Consider the following 10,941-nt stretch of genomic DNA (forward strand, 5'->3'; position numbering starts at 1 on the left):
GAACTCCTGAGGAAGAGCCAAGAAGATGGACGGCGAAGACGGCAGCCGAGCTGCGACCTCCGCACGCACGCACGCAGGCAGGCACGCGGTGGCTTTCACGCACTCACACACAAAGGTTTTGTTGCAAAGTGAAAAGAGAGCAGGCAGGCACGGCGGCGCAGCCTTTAGCCTCAAGCAGAGGCAGGCGGGTCTATGTGAGTTCGAGGCCAGCTTGGACCACAGAGTGAGATCCAGGATAGCCTGGGCTACACAGAGAAACCCTGCCTCAGAAAGTTAAAAATAAATGAATAACCAGTGAAAAGAGCCAGCAGGATGGCTCAGTGGTGCACGCACGAGCTTGCTGGATTCCTGAGAGCGGGCTCCTGCCTGTGGTCCTCTGACCTCCACGGGCATGCACACAAAGTAACTGAAGAAGAGACATGGGCCAGAGAGACGCCTGGTGGCCGAGAACACTCATGCTCTTGCAGAGGACCCGAGTTCGAGTCTCAGCACCTGCGTTAAGTGGCTCACAACTGTCTGTTATTCCGGCTCCAGGAGATCCCCCTCTGGCCTTTGCCAGCACTGCACATAGAAACACATTTTGTTTGTTTTGTTTTGCTTTTGTTTGTTTGTTTTTCGAGACAGGGTTTCTCTGTAGCTTTTGGAGCCTGTCCCAGATCTCGCTCTGCAGACCAGGCTGGCCTCGAACTCACAGAGACCCGCCTGCCTCTGCCTCCCGAGTGCTGGGATTAAAGGTGTGCGCCACCACCGCCCGGCGCATGACATACTCTTAACCTTGATCCATCTCTCCAACTGTTCAAAATGAATCTTTTAAACCAAGAAGTCAGGGGTGGTGGCATGCACGCCTGTAATCCCAGCACTCAGGAGGCAGAGGCAGGCGGATCTCTGTGAGTTCGAGGCCAGCCTGGGCTACAGAGTGAGATCCAGGACAGCCAGGTCATAGTCAGTTTGAACTAGAGTCACATGGTGAGAACCTAATTTAAAAAAAAAAGAAAAAAGAAAAAAGAAAAAAAGAAAGAAAGAGGGGCTGGACAGACGGCTCACAGGTTAGCGCACCGGCTGCCCCTGTGGAGGACCCACCCAGGTCTCACAACCCCCTGTGACTCCAGTTCTGGTCTCTGCAGGCACTGCACACACATGGTGTCCAGGCATGCAGGTTAATACACATATAAAATAATAAAGTAATTCTTTAAAAAGGAAGTCAAGGAATACAACAGGTTAAGGTGTCAGTGAGGTGGCTCAGCAGTTAATTGCATTTGTTGCCTCGGGCTGACCTCTGACCCCCACTATCCCCGACCCCCACCCCCACCCCGGGAGTGCTGAGGCACGTCCACCAATATCCACTCAGCCACACACCCATGAGTCTAAAATCAAAATACGTCAAACTGTAAACTTCAGTGAAAAGAAGGTGGGCTTAGTGCTGGAGCCCCCCAACACCCAAACTCCTTACGGTGGGGTGCCACAGGTGCCGTTTGGAACTCTCTCTAGGCGCTGCCCTGGCCACCCCCGTGCCCTGTCCTGTTTCTAAGTCCTTGGCCTCTTGTGGGTCACTTTACCTTTGTTTCCAAACTGTGGCGGTTCTGCGATGCTGTCACGGGCACACCCTCCCGGACCCCGCTTTGTGGTTTATCGAGGCTGCTCGTCCTGTGCCCGGGTGACCCTGCGGCCATGGCCACACTCCCCTGTTGACCTGCCATCGCCTCCGAGACCTTTGGCGTGTCAGGGCTGTGAGACAAAGGGCCTCAGTGGAGGCACTGGCCCGGGGAGCCGGGCTGATTCCGTTATCTTGAAGGCCGAGGTCTGAGTGTCCTCGGCTGCAGCCCCATCCCTGTGGCTCCTGTATCCATCTGGCTCTCACTGTTGGCTCCTAAGCCTCCGAGTGCTGGGATGACAGGGCCCCATGCATGCTGGGCAAGCGCTCTACCCAGCCACAGCCCCAACCCATGCGTCTCTTCCTGTTAGTTCCTTTTGTGAGACAAGTTCTCAGGAGCCCAGGCTGACCTGGAACCCGGCAGCCTCCAGCCTCAGCCTCCTGACTGGTCCCAGGTGGGTGACACAGCAGGCCCCATCTCTCCTGGACACCTGCCACAGCATCTGGGGCCCTAAGCCAGGATCATCTCCAGGTTCTTTTTTAATTTTTGAGACAGGGTTTCTCCAGATCTTGCTCTGTAGACCAGGCTGGCCTGGAACTAGAGATCTGCCTGCCTCTGCCTCCTCAGGACTGGGGTTAAAGGCATGTATTGTCATGCCCACCCGGGGGAACTCCAGGATCTTCATTGAGTCTGGAGAGCGCCCTTAGGACAGAGTCCTAGCAGGAAGTTCTTGCGATTTATCTTTGTGTGTGTGGTGAGGTAAGCATAGCCACCATTCAGACACCTCAGGCCCCAGCTCCCAGGGTAGGATGCAGGCCTTAGGAGTGGCCCCTTTCTTATGAGGGGGGATGCCACATACAGCATCCCACCTCTTCCTTCTCTGAGTGTGGGTCACCTCCTCCAAGAAGCCCCCCACAGGCCTTGCTTTCCCGGGCCCCGCCTCCTGCTGTGTTAGTTCCCAGGAGTTGGAACGCGGCCAGGAAGGAGATGGAAGTTGGTACACTCTGGGTCCCAAAGCCGGAAACAGTTGTGGGGAGGCCGGTCTGGCCGGACCGGGACTCACTGGACTTGTGAGCTGCCTTCAGGCCGTGCCGTGTGCTCCAGGTCCCCAGCTTTGAGCTGTGGGCCCTGCTGGGGAGGGCCTTGGTGAGTCTTTGAGTCTTTTCTGCTCCTGTGAGTGACCCCTGGCCACACTCCTGTGACCCCAATGAAACCCACTGGCTCACCAAGCTGCACTTTGGTGGCGTCCTCACTGGCCAGGCGCTTTGTATCCAGGGTGAGTTGAAGTGTGCCGTGTCCCCCACCTACAGGACACCCCACACCCTTCCCTACAGCCCCTCCCCGGCATTGCCGGATGTCAGACAGCAAGACACCCACCCCACAAGTCAGAGCCCAGGTTCTTCGTACATAAATGTGTGGCGTCCACTGACCAGCAACCATCCAACTCTCTGGGCACTCCCTCATCCTCATCCTGTCTCGGTGGGTGAGGGTAGTTCTTGGGGTGAGAGGGGCTGACTCACAATATCTGCAGACCTCAGGGGTGGATGGTGGGTCCCCAACACGCTCACCAGGCAGACAGCCCCAGGGCAGCTGCCTTCCCATACAATAAAGGACTGTTATTATGGTGGGAGACCACAGCATCAGGCCTGCACCGGGGCTGCTTGTATCTCAATACCCAGTCTTTTGTTGTTTCTCCGAGACAGGGTTTCTCTGTGCAGCCCTGGCTGTCCTGGAACTCACAGAGATCTGCCTGCCTCTGCCTCCCGAGTGCTGGGATTAATCAGGCCTCCGCCACCACTGCCCGGCCAACCCCATCTCTTTATTCCAGACTGTCAGGAGGAGGAGGGGCCTGGACCTCACGGCCGGAGCCAAGCTCCATGGGGACGCCTATCCTCAGGGTCTCCATCCTCCCACACCACGTGGACGCCAGCGCTGACATATAGGAAAACAACTTTATTAAGAAGGCTGTCAAGTCCAAAAATAAAACTCTTGATACAATTTTTTAAACCCTTAAATCAGTTCAGCAAATATATAATCAGTGATTTAGCTGTCAAAGATTAAAGGTCCGTTGCTTTATTTAAAATAAAATATATTTTAGTTCTTAAAATTTATTCCGTAAAGTACATATATCTAATATAAATTCCCTACATATACACAGGAAGTATGAAGTAAAAATAACAATAAAAAAAACTTTAAAAAACCTTTTTAAAAAACAACAGAAAAACTGCAACACTGAGTCTTAATTTAAAAAAAAAACAAAAACAAAGAAACCACAGTAAAACCGAAGTTATAAATCTGCTGATGGGACGCCCCTTGACACCCTCCCCTTCCCGCCTCTGGCCACCCGTGGCTGATGTACAAAATGGTATATTTGCCCCAAAAAAAGGGAGTGTGTATGTGTGTGGGGGAGAAAGCCACCTGCCTTTTTCTGGAAGTTTCTACAAGAATCCACACTGTTAAATCCAGTGAGAGTTGTAAATATCGTGTTATTTTTTTTGTTTGTTCTAAGATCACCCCGGAAACGGGGAAAGGGTGTCTTAATAAAAAGTGCAAACAGAGAATTCTCCGGCTTTATTATCACCGGCTCACCCAATACTGTCACTTGCGGAGAGCGGAGGCGCCGCCGCTGGGCCGCAGGCTGCCGGCCTCGACACCTGCTGCAGGAGTTAAAGCTGTTTGCGACACGCGTGGGCCCCTCTCCCCCTCGCTGCCCCGGGCCCTGCGGGAAGCGGGGCCGCCCCGTGGAGCAGGGGCGCACTAGGAAAAGATATGAATGGCTTGGGTGGCCGGCGTGCGGCAGGCGGGGCACTGGGGCTCGCTCTTCCCGCAGATGCGGACGGCGCAGTCCATGCAGAAGAGGTTGTGGCCGCAGGGGACCAGGGCGGCCATGGCCTCGCCTTCGGCGCACACCACGCACTCGCGGGCCAAGGCGGCGGCGGGGGGCCCGGGGGCCGCGGCGGAGGCCGCGGAGTTGGCGGCCGCGGCGGCGGCCGGCTTGTGGCTGCCCTCGGCGGCGGCGGCGGCGGCGGCGGCGGCGTCCGGGCTGGCGGCGGCCTGCGCGGGGCCGGGCAGCGCGGGGCCGCCGGGGAAGGCGGCGCCGCTGGAGAAGGGCGGCAGCGCGCTCGGCGGGGGGCGCCAGGGCGCGGCACCCACGGGGTCGGGGACGGCGCGGCGCGCCAGCGGCAGCTCCAGGCCGAGCGCCCCGGGCTCGGGCAGCGTGGGCGAGTGGCGCGGGGTGGCGGCGGCGCCGGCGCTGCTGCGCCGCGGCCCGGGCTGCGCGGGCGCCCCGTTCACCGCGGCGCTGGCGGCCGGGCAGCCGCCGAAGGCCGGCAGGGGCGCGGCGCGCTCGAACGGCGCCCAGATGGTGGCCGTGGCGGGCACGGTCAGGTCCAGCGCCAGGAAGTCGAAGCCGAAGTCGCAGTCCTCGGAGGCGGCCGTCCCCGCGGGGGCCCCGGGCCCGTCCCCGCCGAAGGTGAAGCCCCCGTTGCCCGCGCCGCCGTAGGGGCTGCCGGGGCTCGGGTCGGGCAGGGGCGGCCCCCCGCGGCTGCCCACGTAGAAGGGCTCGGGGGTGCCCGCGGCGCCCAGGGCGCTGTCCCCGCGCAGGCCGCTGGCGGCGGCGGGGGGCCTGCGCCCCGGGTGGGGGGCCTTGGCCCAGAGGCTGGCCGCGGCCCCCAGCAGGTCCAGGCACACGTCGGTGCCGTTGGCGTGGAAGTCACTGTCGGGCCCCGCGTCCGTGAAGGCCCCGGTGCGCAGCGTGATGTGCGCCTCGATCTCCTCCCGCGCGCGGTCCACGTTCTCGGGCATCCCGGTCACTGCGAACACCGGCTCCTTGTCGCGGCCGGGGGTCACGATGTACGTGTGCGTCCTTTGCTGGATGCGTTTGATGGTGGCGCCCTTGGGCCCCACCACCAGCCCCACCACGCGGTAGGGCACGCGCACCTGGATGGTGGTCTGGCCGGGCAGGTTAGGGGGGCCCGGGGTGGCCCCCGACAGCCCGCCCGCCTTGCTGCGCGTGGCGCGGATGAGCGAGAAGTGCTCGGCGGCCGACAGGATCTCGCGCTTGGCCATCTCCACGTCCTCCTTGCGGCCCGTCACGATGAAGACCGGCTCCTCGCCGCGCACCGGCGTCTTGATGTAGGTGTTGGTCTTGGCGCGCAGAGCCTTGATCTTGCACCCTGGGGAGAGGGGAGACACGTGACCCAGGACACCCAGGTTTATACCCTCCCTCCACCTGTCCCCAGGCACCACGTGGACCCCCCACCCCAGCCTCATTTCCACCCCTGCGCGCCAAGAGGAGCGGGTTGGACGAGAGGGGGGCTTGCTGCCCCGCCTGAGAACGGGGCGGTGGAGAGAACCAACTCCCACCCCCTGGCCTCTGACCGCCACAGTCTCGAATCCGCGCCCGCTCCAGGAATGAATGGATGCCTAAAATCTTAAAGCCAAGGGCACCTGGTGCAGCCTCCTCAGGAGTCACACCCCCAGCTGTGGCTGGGCTCTCCCCCCGCAGCCCTAGCGGAATGCAACGACAGGTAACAGGGCTCGGAAGGAATGTCAGGGGCCTGCCGCCACCCCGATCGTCCAGCACCTGGGATGCTGAGGCACGAGGGCTGCGCGAGTTCGAGGCCAGCCTGAGCTCACGTGAGAGCCCCGGCAGTGCGTGGGGCGGGAGCTGAGGCGCAGAGGACGGGGGCGCCCGCCACCCTCCTCCCTCCCCTGCCAGGCCGGCAGGCTTGCAGGCCAGGACTCTGGGGCACTCCTTTGTGGGTTTAGACGTCTGCCCCATTCCGACCCCAGCTCGCCAGCCCTGGGGGCTCTCTCCTGGCGCGGGGAGCGCCCGGGACGCCGTGGGCACTGCCCAGGGCGCAGGGGTTGGAAAAGGGCCTCCGTGATGCTCCTGACCCCAGGGGAGCAGTGGGACCAGCAGCCCTGATGCCGAGCAGGCCCGGGGCCTGTGCGCCATGCCCACAGAACCGGGGTCGCAGGGACTCGGCGGGGCCCCAACTATGGCAGTCACACCCCTCACAACCCAAGCGTGGCCCCTTTCCGGCCATCTCCTGGGCCGGGGCTGAGGGCCTGCCCCCGACTTGGCTGTGTCTTCTGCCATGGGACCCCAACGGGAAGCCGGTACCCAAAGTCCGACCCTCGAGGGTCCCCAGGCCGCCCCTCATCTGGCTGCCCTGGCTTCTTCTACCGGGGCACAGGACAACCGCCTGGCTGTGGGAGCCGGCGGCAGCTGGGGACAGGCGTGTGCACCCAGAGGGGAGGCAGGAAGTGAGGAAAGGACCCCACACCACTCCAGCCAGCAGCCGCCCCTTGGCTGTGCCCACACGCCTGGGCCCAGATGGCAGCCGTGGGTATGGCCCCAAGGACCGAGAGGACACAAGGAGCAGGGCACACTGGCACACACCAGTCACCTCACTGCCCCAGATGGAGGCCAGCCTGGGCTACAGACAAAAAAAAACCACAGCTGGGGCTGCAGATCAGTGATGAACACCGGCCTGGGGGCGTGGTCAGGGCGGAGCCCCGCCCAGAACCCCCAGTGAGGGCTGGGGGCGTGGTCAGGGTGGAGCCCCGCCCAGAATCCCCAGGGAGGGCTGGGGGCGTGGTCAGGGCGGAGCCCCGCCTAGAATCCCCAGTGCGGGCTGGGGGCGTGGTCAGGGTGGAGCCCCGCCCAGAATCCCCAGGGAGGGCCGGGGGCGTGGTCAGGGCGGAGCCCCGCCCAGAATCCCCAGTGAGGGCTGGGGGCGTGGTCAGGGTGGAGCCCCGCCCAGAATCCCCAGTGAGGGCTGGGGGCGTGGTCGGGGTGGAGCCCCGCCCAGAATCCCATGATGGACTGGGGGCGTGGTCGGGGTGGAGCCCCGCCCAGAATCCCATGATGGACTGGGGGCGTGGCCCCAAACACCCGCCAACCCATTCTACACCTGCAAAGACTGAGGCTCATGGGCAGCATGACGCCGGGTGACAAGCTGGCCTGGCTTCCCTGCGCTCTGGTCAGGTGTGCCCAGGCGGGAGGGTGTACACGCCCCGGGACGGTCAAGGGGCGCACCATCTGCCAACTTGACTGGAAGCTGGGCGCACCGGAAGAGGGGCTGTCCCCCGCCGTCCGTCAGACTGGCGGGCCGCGGCTCCTCGGCCTCTGCTCCAGCGCCTGCCCGCCCTGCCCACTCCTGAGTGATGGGCTCTAGCTGCAAGGTTAAACTAAACCTCCTCCTCTCCGCTGCTTTCGGCCAGCGCTTCATCACAGCCACGGAAAGCCAGCCGGCTGGGGGCCAGGCTGACATCACGTCTCCGCACCCGGGGCCTGCCCTGTGCGTCCAGCCCCTTCCACAGAACATACGCGTGCATCCCACTGAACAGGTCTGCTTAGTGTGCGTGCACGTGGGGGGTGGTACCCCAGCAGGAAGTGAACTCAGGCCAGCCTTGCTGTTGGCCACCAATGACATCCCAAAATCTGGGTGCCCCCGCAGGTGGGGACTGAGCCCGGCACCCCTGGATTTGAATCTCCACCAAAGTGCCCAAGCTGTACACTTACACCAGCCGTGGTGGGACCCACCTCCAGGAAGGGGCGGCAGCCGGGTCTGGGACAAAAGACCACAGGCCTCGACTTCTACACCTGTCCACAGACTGAGCGGATCTGGTGAACTGGGCCCTGTACAGTCAGCGGGGCGGGCATCGGGAGGGAGGCTGGAAAGCCAGCCAGGGTGGCAGAGGCTACCCACACCAAGAGACCGCTGGCTCTCCTGGCCATGAGCCCCAGGCCCAGCACGGTCCATTCACTCCCAGCAGGCGTGGAACAGGTAACGGACAAAGAGTCTGGAGACTCTGCCCCCACCCACCCACCTGGGCCTGGGGACGGCGGCCCTGGGGTGCCCCCGCCCGCTGGAGGATGAGGAGGACGGCGACCTTGCAGTTCCAACCACCACCACCCTCCACGGCTTACACGGAGGGAGGGTCTGGGGGGCCTGACTGAGCCCGCCCTGAAGTTCTCACAAGGCGGACCCCTCCTGGCAGGGAGGGGTGCTAGGGGCAGGCACCTGTGGGTGGGGAAGGCCGGGGAAAGTTGGGGACCACCGCTACCCAGCCTCGTGGGTGTGTGAAGGGCCAGGCACTGCCCACCACCCTCTTGCCCGCCCAGCAGCTCAAGGGCCAATGAGCAGCGGCTGGCCTGATGTCACCGTGCGAATCTCAGCCTGGCTTTCGAACAAAGAGAACAATGAGGAGGGCACCAGGGACACTCCCCAGCTCCACGGGGCTGCGGCAGGGACCCCCATGCCCTGCGGAGCTCGGATCCCCACACCCTAGGCCTGCCCGGGGTCGGCATGTCAAGATGGGCTGGGGGGGGGTGCACCCCACTGGAGAGCAGCAGCCAGGAGGGTCCGCCTGTGAACCCCAGAGTCTCCAGCTCGGGCCGGCCCAGGGCCAGAGTCCTTTTCCCAGACGACAGCACCCTGGTCTGGACCCCCGGGGAGCCGAGGGAGGCACCCTCCAGGCTACACTTCCCTCCCCACCCTCGGCCGTCCTCCCCGGGCTACCAAACCCGAGCTGGCCCCGCCCCGTGCCTGCGGCGGGGAAGGGAGCGCCCACCGCCGGCCCTGGCTGCCGCTTCCGAGGGGCCGTGTCCCAGGGTGTCCCCGGCCACCGGGTGCACATGGGCTGGGGTTGTCCCCAGGAGCGCAGACAAAGGCGGCGGCGGCGGCCACAGCCCGGGCTGTGCCCAACTTCTACAGCGGGCGGCAGGCAGCTTTGAACAAAGGCGCCAAGGAAGGACTCCACCGCGGCCCAGAACCCACGCGGGGCGTGTCCCGGGGTCTCCTGGTCGCTGCCACACAGGGTCAGCAGGAGCCAGCTCCGGCTCCTTCCCCCCAAACACACCCCCCTGACACCTACCACGAGTATAAGCGGCGCCCCTGCAAGCCCCCGACGGCAGCCACTCACCCTGGCGACCCACGATCTCCGCGACGTGCTCCGAGCTGGGCACCGGCACACACTCGGTCATGTTCACGCTCTTCTTGCGACTGCCGATCACGTTCAGCTGCTCAGCCAGCAGCGTCGAGGGGCCCAGGGCGGCCGGGTGTGGCGCGAAGCTGGCGAACACGTCTGGGGGAGACGGCCGGGGGCTCACGTCGGGGTCCAGGAGCGGCAGCCCGCCGGGGGCGACCGAGGAAGCCACGGCCATCGTGGGCGCCAGGGCCACCGAGTGCCCCACAGTCACTGAGGGCGCCACGGTCACCGAGGGTGTCAGGGCCATCGGAGGCGCCACGGTCACCGAGGGTGCCACCACGGCCATGCAGGGTGCACAGGTCACCGAGGGTCCAACGGCCATCGAGGGTGCACCGGTCACCGGCGGTGCCAGGGCGATCGGGGGTGCACCGGTCACCGGCGGTGCCAGGGCCATCGCGGGCGCACCGGTCACCGAGGGTCCCACGCCCATCGAGGGCGCACCAGTCGCCGGGGGCGCCGCGGCCGTGTCGAGCTCGTCGGGGGGCGCGGGCCCGTCCTCCCCGCGCCCCGCCGCCCCGTCCGCGCCGCGCGTCGCCGTCCCCTCCTCATCTCCGGGGCGCGCGCCCCCCAGCCCGAGCGCGGACAGCTGGTCCAGCGCCAGGCGCAGCGCAGCGGCCGCGTCGTCGGGCTCGGGTGGCGGCCGGGGCGCGGCATCCTCGGCTCCCGCGAGGACAGGGCGCGGGGGCCCGGGGTCGCCGGCGGTGGTCCCGGTCCCCGCGCCGCCCGCGTCGGGCTGCCCGCTGGAGCCCGGCATGGCTTTAGCGCTCGGGCCCGCGCCGCCGCCGCCGCCCGCGCCGCCCTCCGCGTCTGCGAGCTCGGCCGCCGGCCGCCGGCATCCAGCGGCGGGGCGGGGACGGCGGCGCGGGGATGCTGCGGGGACGCGGGGCTGCGGGGCGGTGGCGCTGTGGCGGGGCTGGCGGCGGCTCCTGGGCGGCCGAGGCGGCGGCGGCGGCGGCTGCGGCGGCGGCGGCGAGGGCGGCGGTGGCACGGGACGCTCGTGCCCTCCCTCCCTCCCTCCGCCCTCCCGCCGCCCCGCCCCGGCCCCGCCCCGCGACGTCACCGCGGCCAACAATGGGCACCGCCGCTGCGCACGCGCGGGCCGGGCCGGCGGTCACGTGGCCGCCCTCCCCCCCCCCCCAGCGCGCTCACACGTGCGGGAGGCGCCGCAGGTGGGTCGGCGGAGCGGGGCGCCCTGGGAGCCGGGTCTTTGCGTCCGGGGGGACCTGGGAGCGGGGTGGGCGTGTGCGCCGGAGGCCCTTCCCGTCACCCCTGGCTGCCCCGGCCGGCCCCGGCCTCCCGGTGCGCTCCGGGGACCCTGGGGACCCCTGTCGGGGATCACCTCGCCGTC

At 65.4% G+C, this 10,941-nt stretch overlaps 1 protein-coding gene across 1 annotated transcript; it reads right to left on the minus strand.

Moving 5' to 3' along the window:
* Nucleotides 1-3,823: 3,823 nt before the first annotated feature.
* Mex3d (mex-3 RNA binding family member D) lies at nucleotides 3,824-10,482 on the minus strand. The gene is made up of 2 exons (XM_036171256.1): nucleotides 9,528-10,482; nucleotides 3,824-5,767 (listed from the first exon to the last, which is right to left on the minus strand). The coding sequence occupies exons 1-2, from the start codon at nucleotides 10,345-10,347 to the stop codon at nucleotides 4,350-4,352; spliced, it is 2,238 nt and encodes a 745-aa protein (XP_036027149.1). The 5' UTR covers nucleotides 10,348-10,482; the 3' UTR covers nucleotides 3,824-4,349.
* Between the last annotated feature and the right edge of the window lie 459 nt (nucleotides 10,483-10,941).

The sequence above is a fragment of the Onychomys torridus genome, chromosome 21 (assembly GCF_903995425.1).
Source record: "Onychomys torridus chromosome 21, mOncTor1.1, whole genome shotgun sequence".
Classification (NCBI taxonomy): Eukaryota; Metazoa; Chordata; class Mammalia; order Rodentia; family Cricetidae; genus Onychomys; species Onychomys torridus.

Coding starts and splice junctions, on each gene's coding strand:
- Mex3d (XM_036171256.1), bottom strand. CDS start 10,347: ATGCCGGGCTCCAGCGGGCAGCCCGACGCGGGCGGCGCGGGGACCGGG. Junction 5,768..9,527: donor GGAGATCGTGGGTCGCCAGG/GTGAGTGGCTGC, acceptor CCCTCTCCCCAG/GGTGCAAGATCAAGGCTCTG.